The 13,815-nt window shown below is 39.9% G+C and overlaps 1 protein-coding gene across 9 annotated transcripts in view; it reads right to left on the bottom strand.

The window, feature by feature from the left end:
- UNC79 (unc-79 homolog, NALCN channel complex subunit) overlaps positions 1-13,815 on the bottom strand; it is a 299,827-nt gene that overhangs the window by 163,909 nt on the left and 122,103 nt on the right. For all 9 annotated transcript variants that reach the window (XM_024982113.2, XM_059879353.1, XM_059879351.1 and 6 more), the window contains 3 exons: positions 8,831-9,060; positions 6,834-7,005; positions 4,975-5,205 (listed from right to left, as the gene is read on the bottom strand). In XM_024982113.2, coding sequence (XP_024837881.1) covers positions 4,975-5,205; positions 6,834-7,005; positions 8,831-9,060 — 633 coding nt within the window. The remainder of the gene's footprint in view (positions 1-4,974; positions 5,206-6,833; positions 7,006-8,830; positions 9,061-13,815) is intronic.

Here is a 13,815-nt window from a genome sequence, read left to right as displayed (position 1 = left end):
CTAACTGGTCTATTGTATCGTTTAAAGTTTGTGTTTCCTTGTTAATTTTCTGTTTAGTTGATCTATCCATAGGTGTGAGTGGGGTATTAAAGTCTCCCACTATTATTGTGTTATTGTTAATTTCTCCTTTCATACTTGTTAGCATTTGTCTTACGTACTGTGGTGCTCCCGTGTTGGGTGCATATATATTTATAATTGTTATATCTTCTTCTTGGATTGATCCTTTGATCATTATGTAGTGACCTTCTTTGTCTCTTTTCACAGCCTTTGTTTTAAAGTCTAATTTATCTGATACGAGTATTGTGACTCCTGCTTTCTTTTGGTCCCAATTTGCATGGAAAATCTTTTTCCAGCCCTTCACTTTCAGTCTGTATGTGTCCCCTGTTTTGAGGTGGGTCTCTTGTAGACAACATATGTAGGGGTCTTGTTTTTGTATCCATTCAGCCAGTCTTTGTCTTTTGGTTGGGGCATTCAACCCATTTACGTTTAAGGTAATTACTAATAAGTATGATCCCGTTGCCATTTACTTTATTGTTTTGGGTTCGAGTTTATACACCATTTTTGTGTTTCCTGTCTAGAGAATATCCTTTAGTATTTGTTGGAGAGCTGGTTTGGTGGTGCAGAATTCTCTCAGCTTTTGCTTGTCTGAAAAGCTTTTGATTTCTCCTTCATACTTGAATGAGATCCTTGCTGGATACAATAATCTGGGCTGTAGGTTATTTTCTTTCATCATTTTAAGTATGTCTTGCCATTCCCTCCTGGCTTGAAGAGTTTCTATTGAAAGATCAGCTGTTATCCTTATGGGAATTCCCTTGTGTGTTATTTGTTGTTTTTCCCTTGCTGCTTTTAATATTTGTTCTTTGTGTTTGATCTTTGTTAATTTGATTAATATGTGTCTTGGGGTGTTTCTCCTTGGGTTTATCCTGTTTGGGACTCTCTGGGTTTCTTGGACTTGGGTGATTATTTCCTTCCCCATTTTAGGGAAGTTTTCAACTATTATCTCCTCAAGTATTTTCTGGCATATAAACTTTTTATCTCTGGTTATTGAAAAAAGTTTCCCATCAAAGAGTACTTCTGTGTGTAAATGTAAATAAACTTTGTCTCTCCTCTTGTTAATAACAAGTCAGTTCTGTCAATTAGTCGTGTCTGATTCTCTGTGACCCCATGGACTGCAGCATCCCAGGTTTCCTTATCCATTACCAACTCCCAAAGCTTGCTCAAACTCATGTCCATCAAGTCAATGATGCCATCCAACCATCTTATCCTCTGTCGTCCCCTTCTCCCCCTACCTTCAGTCTTTCCCAGTATTGGTGTGTTTTCCAATGAGTCAGTTCCTCACATTCAGGTGGCCAAAGTGCAGCTTCAGCTTCAGCATCAGTCCTTCCAATGAATATTCAGGACTGATTTCCTTTATGATTGACTGGTTTGATCTCCTTGCAGTCCAATAGACTCTCGAGAGTCTTCTCCAACACCACAGTTGAAAAGCATCAGTTCTTTGGCACTCAGCTTTCCTTATACTTCAACTCTCACATCCATACATGACCACTGGAAAAACCATAGCTGTGACTAGATGGACCTTTGTTGGCAAAGTACTGTCTCTGCTTTTTAAAATGCTGTCTAGGTTTGTCATAGCTTTTATTCCAAGGAGCAAGTGTCTTTTAATGTCATGGCTGCACTACCATCTGCAGTGATTTTGGAGCCCAAGAAAATAAAGTCTGTTACCATTTCCATTGTTTCCCAATCTATTTGCCATGAAGTGATGGGGCCAGATGCCACGATCTTAGTTTATTGAATGTTGATTTTTAAGCCAGCTTTTTCACTTCCCTCTTTCACTTTCATCGAGAGGCTCTTCAGTCCTCTTCGCTTTCTACCATAAGGGTGGTGTCATTTGCATATCTGATATTATTGATATTTCTCCTGGCAATCTTGATTCCAGCTTGTGCTTCATCCAGTCTAGCATTTCACATGATGTACTCTGCATATAAGTTAAATAAACAGGGTGACAACACACAGCTTTGACTTACTCCTTTCCCAATTTGGAACCAGTCTGTTGTTCCACGTCTAGTTCTAACTGTTGCTTTTTGACCAGCATACAGATTTCTCAGGAGGCAGGTAAGGTGGTCTGGTATTCCCATCTCTTTAAGAATTTTCCGTAGTTTGTTGTGATCCACATAGTCAAAGGCTTTGGCATAGTCAATGAAGAAGTAGATGTTTTTCTGGAACTCTCTTGCTTTTTGTATGATCCAGTGGATGTTGGCAATTTGATCTCTGGTTCCTCTGCCTTTTCTAAATCCAGTTTGAACGTCTGGAAATTCTTGTTAACATGTCTCTTGACAATTACATGCAGGCTCCCAACTGCTGGAGCCAAGTTGGAAGAGGAAAAGTTTTCCTCCAAATATAATCATTTCCTCTTATTTTTCAGAATTCGTGGGGTTCCAGGCAAGAATACTGGAGTGGGTTGCCATTTCCTTCTTCAGGAGATTTTCCTGACCCAGGGATCAAACCCGTGTCTGCTGCACTGGCAGGCATTCTTTACCACTAGCGCCGCCTGGGAAGCTCTTTTCAGAATCATATCACACTAATTCTTTACTATTCCAAAAGAAACAATAATTGAAAACATATCAACACAGTCAAAGAATGCCAGGAAATGGGGAATTTCCATTATGCAAAAATCTGATTTTATACATAAGTCAGTAGGTGGCACCAAAGAAGAAAGTGTATCTTGATAAATGCACAGAATGCTCTGACTCCTGGAAATCTAATAAAACCTACTCTCTAGAAGGTATGTATTATGTTTTCTTCTTAAAATTCTTATTTAAACTGAAAACTGCCTCAAAATTTCATTGAAAGCAAACCCAAAAGTCACAAATAAAAATAAAACTTAGAAAATACCTTGAAATAAATTTCATGTATTACTGGCAGAAACTGATTCTAGATATCCATCTTGCCGGGTTAGACATGAATGATAGTACGAAGTCTTAGCAGCTGTGCATCTGAAACCTGTGATCCAATAAGGCAGAAGCAAGAGATCAAGCAAAGAGAAATTTGTCCTAGAGCCAGAAGAAAAGGAGCATTTGGGAAGTTCCTTTCTGGCTCAGCTGGTAAAGAATCTGCCGGCAATGCAGGAGACCTGGGTTTGATCCCTGGGTTGGAAAGATCCCCTGGAGAAGGGTCTGGAAAATTCCATGGACTGTATAGTCCATGAGATTGCAAACAGTTGGACATGATTGAGCAAGTTTCACTTTCACCTTAAGTCCTTTGGGCATTCCACATGAGAGGGCAGGGACCATTCATCCCTAGATATATATGTGAAACCACAGAAACTGCTCCTAGTCAAATGTTAGCCTTTCCCCAAACCAGAAAAAGGCTGAGCTCTAACAACCTCATGGAAAAGCTTTTTTTATTTCTTGTTTCTTAGTTAAAATATTCAGCAATGTCAGGAAAGAATAGTTCCTTAAATTTTTTAAAGATATGTCACATATTCATCTTGCCATTCTTCCCCATCTCAAACTAACATCAAAACAGCATATCAGCTAAAATGTAGTAACTAAACTCATTTAGCTCTATTGACTAAATTAAAGAGAGGTATTCCTCTTCTACAGACACTGATAACACTAGTATGTAAGGTGGTGTCAGCAGACAGGGTAGGGCTCCAGAGAAAGAACCAGGCATGGTTTTCTTGCCAGAAGAGAAGCCACTTTCACCTAAGCCATTTTGTGATCTAAGCATGTTCACAATGCTTGCCCTTGAACAGGTCTCAGTAATCAACAATTTTAAGGACAGTAATAAAGGAAGATCAGCCAAGAAACAATAGTCTAGCAATAAAAGAGTCCTAGTTCCTCCTCAGGGAATCTACCTCACACTTTTGAGTTCTGCAGGAAGCAAGGCCCCCACCCAGGTGGAGGATGGTGATGACATGCCGAGACCCCCGACTGGTCAGAAGGAAAGATGGTGTTGACTTTTTCTGACGCTCTTGACTTTAATCAACTAAAGCTTGGACTCTGTCCATCTTTGCCCCAGTTCTATGCTGAATTCTCCTCTGCTCAAGCCCCTTCATGAATATGCATGTATCCTTAGCCTAAAAGGTCTCCAATTTTGCTGTTGAGAGACACTGCCTTGGAAAGATGCCTGGTGTTCTCCTTACTTGCTGCAAGTATTAAGAAGTCCTTCCTTCTCCTGATCTTTGCCTTGTTGTATCTTTCAGCTCAACACCCACTGAGAAGTAAACCCAGGTTTTCAGTAACAATAGTGCTTCTCCCCAAGTCCTCCTCTCCAACAAGGTCCAAGCTGTAGGTCTTGATGAAAAAGATGAGTATTTTATAGCAGGGCAAGAAAATTTTAAACATAAAAATTCTTCTTTGCCCATTTAGGCCTCCTCCTTCCCCTTTAGTACATGTTATGCAATTGCATTAACCAGACTTTCTTAGGAGATAACGTTCCTTCTTAATCGCATCAAGCGTCATAACTGCTTGGGAAATAACTTTCCTTCTTATCTTGAAAGAGGCCATGATGACCCGTGACCCACTCAGTTCAGTTCAGTTCAGTCGCTCAGTCGTGTCTGACTCTTTGCAACCCATCAACAGCAGCATTATTCACTTAGTATGTGTAGATCTGGATTGTGTTAACTGTCAATAATATATCACTTGATATAAAACCCTTTGTCTCAAAATTTTACATATCTGTGCTTTGGCCTCCAAAGGGCAGAACAATCTTCAGAGCTTTCTGAAAGACTATCTCTTGGGTTATAATCCTCAGGTTGGCACAAATAATATTTCCCCTTTTTTTTTTTAAACTTTTCATTTTTTTATTGGGGTATAGCTAATTAACAATGTTGTTAATTTAGTTAGTTAGATAGTTTCAGGTGACCAGCAAAGGGACTCATTCATACATAGACACGTATCCATTCTCCCCTCCATTTCTTTCCTAGATCAATTATTGATTAATTTTTTTTTTTAATTGACAGCCTCCACTTACCCGGGCAAATTCCATTGGTTTGGGAAGAAGGCACATGACCATGACATCAAAGCGAACATCACATACTGTCTTCAACCACTTGGTGACAAACTGAGGCTTCAGCTTTTCAACCAAACTTCCAACTTCATCATCCATCATATAGGCTGTGGAGTGGAACCACTGGAACACCATGGCCACGAGCCTGGCCAAGCTTTCCGTAGGCGTGTTCTCACTGGGCGTGCAGAGGCTCACCTGGAAATAGATTAGATTCTCCTTCAGCCTCAGTACATAATATGTTTGTTTAAAGACAAAAAAAAAAAAAAGAGATGTCCCAGATAATCCATTTGAAATAGACAGTCCTATATAAATGATGGAGGACCACTTATCCTGGAAACTGTGTTCTTCTCTACAGAGAGACGAACTGCAACAACTTCCCCTCAAGACTGCACCTCCCAATAAGCTTTTTCACCTAAAAGAAATCAATTACATATTCTGTACCAGGTAAATACTTTTTTTTTTATTTTATTTTATTTTTAAACTTTACATAATTGTATTAGTTTTGCCAAATATCAAAATGAATCCGCCACAGGTATACATGTGTTCCCCATCCTGAAGTTAAGTCTACAAAGTGAAATTTCATAAATCTTCAGTGCAAAAATAATCTCTATATATTTCAGTTCCAAAATGATCAGATTCACTAAAAATTTTCTAGCAGTAATAATTCTGAAACCTTAGAGCACCACCCCTCAGTTCACCACATTATAGACTTTTCAAAACTGTTCACCATTTATTCATTAATCTTTTATTAAGCACTGAAATAGGATTCAGGAATATAAAAAATAAATAACACATTATCTTTGCCTCAATGAGTTCATAATAGTAGTCAGTTTGTCATTAGATAATAAGTTCTAGGAGTGAGACATGCAAAATCAATAATTAAACTCAAATTTGATAAAGCAAAACAAAGCAAAAAAATATATGAAAGCATAAAAGAGATGTATCACTAAGGAGATTTAATCTATTTCTCCAATGGGCAAAAACAAAAGTCTGCTTCTCTGCAGAACTGTCAACTTCAGCATTCTTGGAACTTTGCATCTATATGTTTGATCTTTCTTGAGTGAATACTTCAGCTGACTCAGTCAATAGAAGTCAAATTCCCTGCACTGGTTTGGCAATAATTTTTCTGGCTGTGTTACAGACTTGCCATAAATAAACAAAAAGATCCACAGTAACTGAACTTGCAAACAAAATATTACATCAGTGGGAGGTGAATGATCTATAAATTATATTGAATCCGATATTTCACAATATACTCTAGCAACTTACCCACTTGTTTCTTGTCAAAATGTGCATTTCCAACAGTTTAGAATCTGGCACAAAAGGTTCTGACACCTGGCTATTTATTAGAATCAACAAGGGATCTTTTTAAAAAGTTCCCAAGATTCTGGGATGGAATCTGGGCAATGACATTTTTTGAAAGCCTTCATGGGTAAATCCAATGTGCAGTCACTGTCCTAGAGTATAGACTTCCTATGCTAAGGTTGGCTTCTCAGAGGGTGCAGTGGTAAAGAATCTGCCTGCCAGTGCAGGAGACGCGAGAGACATGGGGTTCGATCCCTGACTCGGGAAGATTCCCTGGAGGAGGAAACAGTAATCCACTCCAGTATTCTTGCCAGGAAAATTCTACAGATAGAAGAAAGTGGTGGGCTACAGTCCCTGGGGGTCATGACTGAGCACACACACTGGTGGTGGTGAATGCAAAGGTTAATTTTTCACCGTTTACTATTTACTTCCCCTAAAAAGAACAGAAGAAACTCATCACCAGGGCAATGTTGGAATAAAACATAAGATGTTAGAGATTAATTAACTTCTTTTCTTACTAAGAACCATATTCCAAATTGACTGAGTAGCCGCTGGTCGTGCTTATCATCATCCTTATTGTCAAAGTCAGCATTATCCAGGGAATGATGCGAAGAGGAGAGGCCCAGCTGCCGCCGGCGATTCAGCTCATGTTCCCGCTGCTCAGCATGGAACTCGGCTTCTTTCAACAAGCTGCGGAAGAGGAGAAATTTCAGGTAAGACTACCCAAAAGCACACTCAAGATAATGACCCTATTCAGAGCAGTTACTTCACAAGTTTTCAAGCATCACTCATTTCTCCTTTAAATTGGAAGGACCTCATGTCCTTGTTATTTTCTACTCCATCCCCATCTCAGAGATCTATAAACTGAGGCACAAAGAGACTACTTCCTCCAATCAGTAAGAATCAACCAGAACTGATGCCTTCTGCTTTAAGTTCAACAATCATCCCACTAGAAGCCAATGCTTCTCCTATATCTAATATGAAGCTATGAAAGAAAAAAGTGAAAGCGAAAGTCACTCCATCATGCCAGGTTCTTGGCAACCCAATGGACTATACAGTCCACAGAATTCTCCAGGCCAGAATATTGGAGTGAGTAGCCTTTTCCTTCTCCAGGGGATCTTCCCAACCCAGGGATCGAACCCAGGTCTCCTGCGTTTCAGGTGGATTCTTGACCAGCTAAGCCACAAGGGAAGTCCCATATGAAGCTACGTGGACATCAAATGCATGATCAAGGACAGTTTGAGGAACTGATACTCAAATGGAAAAACATTTAATAGAATTCAAAGACCTGACAGTGAACAAAAAAGATTCCTTTTTCAATTTTCTAAGAAGATGACAATTTAAAAAAATAATACACAATGTTGGCAAGGGTGTAGCAAAAACTATCATGATGTATGAAATTCACATACACTCTTTGAAAATCAGATTGGTAATGTATCAAGTGTCCTTAAAATATTCATACCCTTTGATCCAGTCAGCCACATCTGGTCATGTACCCTAAATAAATAAAAAATACAGGACTGGCACTATACACAAAAATAACAGTAAAAATAATGGAAGAAATTGAAGTGTCTAATGGTGGAGGAAAACAATCTAGTGTACCCACTAAAAATGATAAATGTGGAAACTACACAACGTGGAGAGGAGCTAATGGTATAATGTTATATCAAAAAGAATGTGGATACACTGTGATTGCAATTATATAAGTAAAATAAGCATTTGAATAAAACTAGACCATACGCAAAAAAAAAAACTGATGGTGATGACAGGAGTATGGTTGTTTTTTTTCTCTTTCCAAACTTTCTGCATTGTTTTATTTAGCAAACATTTATTGCACTTCCACATGTGTTGGCCACTGGGATAAGAGAAACAGAAGACTTAGTCCTTATCTTTAAAACATACATTCTAATATTGTTTCTTTATCTTTAAAAATCTTGTCTCAGTGAATAGTATACAAAAAGAGAGCAAGTCTAGAGTTATTACTTGTAAAGCTCGCTTTTTTTCATGTGATAGAAAAAGCCAGCTGCCTGCAGGATCTGGTCCATCTGACTCCACAGCCTTCTGGTTTACTCCAATACCGAATTATCTAGAGTTCTCCCATCCTTCGCTGCTGCAGTCAAGTCTGGGACACCTCTCTCCCACCCCTCCCCTCTGACGGGCGCCTCCTCTCCATTCCCTGAGAGTCCCATCTCTGTGTTGTCACTGTGCTCACCACTTTGGCTGGCAAATTCGTGCTTCTATTTTTACAGAACCCCCATGGGTAACTTGAAGGCAGAGACCATATTTCACTTTCTTCTGTCTTCCTGTGCCTACCACATGCCTGGCACATAACTGGCATTCCATAAAAATATTTGTTGAATGAGTGAATTAAAACATCATCACTGCAGCATTGTAGAAAGTGAGCTGTCTGGCTGAGGGCTCTTGGAGTTGAATTAAATGTACACATCTCAATGGGGAAAGGGTGGCTCAGAGAGAAGGCAGAGTTTTCAGGGAAAGCTACTAACAACCCTGTTACCTAATCACGGCCTCCACAGCACAGACAAGCTCCTCAGCACCACATTCCCGGGTGTTGATGGGTGGAGGGGAGGTTTGATAGAGGTGGGTCTCTGAGGCGGCCCCCACTTCGTTACTATGGTGATTTGAGTGGCATCTTTTGCAGTACCGAACAGGCCTGTTTCCGTGACGACCACAGCATCCTGCTGAAAAGCACGTGACCACAGCTCTTCTAACATGGGAACTGCAGTTCTAGGAGAAGAGTGAAATCAATTAAAATTCACCACTGAGGTAAACTGGGCTAATAATTGGAACGAACAGAAATTTCTAGGGCCACTAGAAGAGGCAGGACTTTCCTGAAGCGTCACTAGTTTCCAAAACGCAGCTCATCTCTAGCCAGTTAGATTTCAGTCATAGTTAAAAATTAAGGTGAGAAGTGGTTTCTGTTTGTTGAGTAGTAGAAACTCTCTAAATATGAATGAAACTGTGTTAAAAAGTCCTCTATAAAGTGACCTCAGCTATCTGGCATGGGGTGTGGGGGGCTTCCTAGATTATTTCAAGTTAGTGTTTCAACAGTTTTCAGCAGAAATATGAAAAAAAAAATGAAAACTGTGGTCCAGAGAAAGCCTAGCACAGCACATCAGGGTAGGAAACAAACAATTTTAAACCCTAAAATAAACTTTCAAAATTATTTTATCCATCTCCTAAAGACCACATTTCTATTGCAGCTCATCTGTCCTTGATGCATTCAAGGACAGGTAGGGAGCTGTGCTGTGCTCAGCTGATGGCCCAGAAGCTGGCCTGCCCATCCCCACCAGCGTTCTTTCTATCAAGACCTAAAGAATGTGTCAGTTGATAACACGGGGACATCAAAGCACAGTGATAACCATTCATAGATGCAGCTGTTGAACATCAGCTACAGAAAAAGAATCAACAGATGAAGTGTGAAAAATGGTGCAGTGAAAAAGAGAGATCCAGAGTTCAGGGGAGTTTATTATCAGAGCTGCCCTGACAAGAAGCAGAGGGGCAAGGCAGCGCCCACGCCTACATCAAGCAACTTGAGGAGCAATCAGGAAATATCCCTGACCTCTCCATAAAAGTGTGCCCAAGCCTGTTAGAGATGCCACCACCACATACTCAATAGCTTGTGTCAGAAAGCATTTCACCCTTTTGATAGAGCTTATTAAGATGGAAAACACTGAAAAAGAATATGATTATATGTATATGCATAACTGAATCACTTGGGTGTCCACATGAAACTAACAGAACATTGTAAATCAACTATTATCCAATAACATTATTTTTAAAATATGGAACCAGAGAAATAATACCCTAAGCCATGATGAACTCAGGGCTTGGAGAAGATTGGAGAACCTTCCATGACAGATATCTTGGGGAAACAGAAGAAAGAAGAAAGCAAGCACAAAACCTACATCCAGACATTGACCGTGTGTTGAATTGCTTATCAGAAAAATCATTTCAAAGTAAGGCTTGTTCCACTTCGATTTTAGCACAAGGCTTTGGATACAAGTGCTGGGAAATCTCATTTTCTGAACAGGACTCGGGTCAATAAATCATAAAAACAAGTTTAAATTTTTATGATCTTTTTTCCCTTTTATTAATGTTTTTTAAATTATTTGTTAAAATACAATGTCTTTCTTCTGCACCGAGACCTATGTCTTCTTCAATATCCAAGTCAGTCCTGACTTCTCCAAGTGAGGTATATTTCTTGCTTTGTGCTCTTTCTTTCTCTTTCACATACTAAGTTTCATTCTGGAAGCACATGAATCCTTACCAGTTTGGGACTTCTCCAAACCAAACCAAACCACATCACTAGCAACATGGTTGATGTCAGAGCACACTGTTAGTGCTTATTTCTTCCTTTTGACTGTAATTAGTCTTTGTTCCTCTGGGATTCCCACTGTTACATAAACAATGGAATGTGGATATGGGCTTAGTGTGGAGAAAGAAATGGCAACCCACTCCAGTATTCTTGCCTGGAAAATCCCATGAACAAAAGAGCCTGGAGGGCTACAGTCCTTGGGGTCACAAAGAATCAGACATGACTGAGCAACTAACAGACAGAACAGATGGGTTTAGTGGGTAGTTATTAGCTATAATAAAGTCCTGATGTTTAAGGCCTACAATCTCCTATCCTATTTCCTGGTCACAAATTATTTACATTCTTTCCACATGCAAATTCCTGGCTGGAGGTTCAAGGTGGTCTCATTAAATGAAGTCCAGTGGTGGTTGAGGCTCTTTGGATTTGGTTCCTCAGATAGGCTTCCATGTGCCTTGAACCCAAATGGGCTGTGCCAGCTTGAACTGAGAAAACACGGCTGAGTAATACTCATATGACTCCCAAGGCAATTTCTAAAAAGACATGCTGCCTCTAAAAAGACATCTTGCGGTCTGAGAAAGTTCTCTCTTCAGAAGCTTCCTCATCAGGATACTCTTCTCAGGATTCTGTCATGGCCCAGGCATATGGAGAGGCAGTAAGTCTCTACTCAACAGGACTGGCTAAGCCCAGCCTTCAAGTCACCCCATCCCAGAGCCCTAACATATGATCTAGATGCCACTAGATAATTTCAGCCCCTAGCTATTCAAGTCTCCCCAGCGCGTGCATGCATGCTCAGTCACTAAGTCGTGTCTCACTCTTTGTGACTCCATGGACTCTAGTCCACCAGGCTCCTCTGTCCATGGGAATTCCCCAGGCAAGAATACTGGAGTGGGTTGCCATTTCCTCCTCCAGGAGACCTTCCAAACCACGTCTCCCGCATTGGCAGGTGGATTTTTTACCAATGAGCCACCTGGGAGGCTGTTAGTTTTCCCAGATGAGGCCCCAAATATCATCAAGCAGAGATAGGCTGTGGACTGTGCCCTGCCCAAATCCCTGACCCTCAGAATCTAAAAGCATAATTAAACAGTTGTTGCTTCATGCTGCTACATTAGGTAGTATCTGGATATACTGCATACATTAGTATCTGGAATATAAACTGAAAGTCAGCCTAACCTGCTTTAATACCACGTGCCATCATTTCTAAATAATATCAGTGATAAAATACTTTGCCCCTAAATAACCTTTGGTTGGTCAAAGTTCTAAACAATTGCTATGGTTCCTATTAAGTTTTTTAATTTTTTTTTTTTCAGTTGAAGTGAGAGTTGGACAATAAAGAAGGCCGAACACCAAAGAATGGATGCTTTTGAGCTGTGGTGTTGGAGAAGACTCTTGAGAGTTCCTTGGACTGCAAGGAGATCAAACCAGTCAATCCTAAAGGAAACAAATCTTGAATATTCATTAGAAGGACTAATGCTGAAGCTGAAGCTCCAATACTTCGGCCACCTGATGCAAAGAGTCGATTCACTGGAAAAGACCCTGATGCTGGGAAAGACAGAAGGCAAGAGGAGAAGGGGATGACAAAGAATGAGATGGTTGAATGGCATCACTGAGTTTGAGCAAGCTCCAGGAAATGGTGAAGGACAGGGAAGCCTGGCATGCTGCAGTCCATGGGGTCGCAAAGAGTCGGACACAACTGAACGACTGAACAATAATAGTCGATTTACAACATTGTGTTAATTTCTCTACAGCACCTACTAAGTTTAAATAGGGCTTTGCAGGTGGCTCAGAATCTGCCTGCAATGTGGGAAACCCGGGATAATAGATTTCCAAGCCACAGACAGTCCTCAACCCTGTGAACTCAGCTACATGCATTCATTTCAAAAGTAAACCAGAGAGATTTCTCTTGAGTTCAGATTCAGCTGGGTATGTTTTCATATGTTCACTCAAACCACGCTGTTTCACTGCTTGGAATTTTTTTTCATAAATTTATTTATTTATTGGCTACACTGGGTCTTCGTTGCTTTGTACAGGCTTTCTCTAGTTGCAGTGTGTGGGCTTCTCATTGTAGGGGCTTCTCCTGTTGAGAAGCTTCAGTACTTGCAGCATGTGGGCTCAGTAATTATGGTACACAGACTTAGTTGCCCATGGCATGTGGAATCTTCCCAGACCAGGGATCAAACCCATGTCCCCTGAATTGGCAGGTGCATTCTTATCCACTGCACCACCAGAGAAATCCTCACTGCTTAGAATTTTAAACATAAATAAATAATTCCAAGTGGTGTCATCGAATAACAAAAACAAAATTAAGAAAAGTCTGTCTCTTGATGCTTATTTGACATAATCTTTTTTTTTACTGTAATATAGTTGATTTACAATGTATTTGATACAATCTTGCCATTTATTTCAAACCTACAGTTCAAATGTAGAAATATCTAGTACTGAAAGAGGTAAAGACACAAGCTTTGCCCAAAGCAAGCTTGAAACATTCGGATCTATTATGAACCAAATAAAAGTTTTCAAAATGAACTTTCATATAAAATACATTTATTAAAGAATAAGTAATAAAATGTGCTACTTTTAAGCTTTTACCAAAAATAATTTTGTCACATAAATGAGGAGAGTGTTAAAAAATGATCCATTGTGGGTGTCAAATATGTTAGGTATACCACCAGAGCAAGGATATGTCAACTTAGGAAATAAAACTGTTTCTCATCCTAGTCTCTCCAGCTTGTAAAAGATCCTCAAAGTAGTAAATAGCCTCAGGATAAAAATGAAATCAAAAGTATGGTGAATGACTATGATCCTTTGTTAAGACTTCCGAAAGATATAAGGTGATGCCCAGTTGAGCGTCTCTGCTAGAACCTAGCTTCTAATAATGTTAAGGCAGACTGAAATGCCCACAATATAAAAGGAACTGTCTCAAAAAGAATTACAGATGTGGCTTTGAGGGCACTGAACTCCAATGAGATTCACTGAAAATCCGCAAACTTTGAAAGAAAGGCAAACGAGTAAAAGCACCACCCGCAGACTAAAAGGGACACAGTGTGACACAAGAAGAGGTCTACGGACCCCATTTCTGCACGCAGGAGGCAGGCTGAGAGAGTCACTCAGCAACATGGGCTATTTCTTATTGAAAAGTAAACATGTCTTAGAGAGTGGAGGCAAGA

The sequence above is a fragment of the Bos taurus genome, chromosome 21, assembly GCF_002263795.3.
Source record: "Bos taurus isolate L1 Dominette 01449 registration number 42190680 breed Hereford chromosome 21, ARS-UCD2.0, whole genome shotgun sequence".
Lineage (NCBI taxonomy): Eukaryota > Metazoa > Chordata > Mammalia > Artiodactyla > Bovidae > Bos > Bos taurus.
The sequence above is the reverse complement of the archived record's forward strand: the minus strand, read 5'-3'. Positions and strand labels throughout refer to the sequence as shown.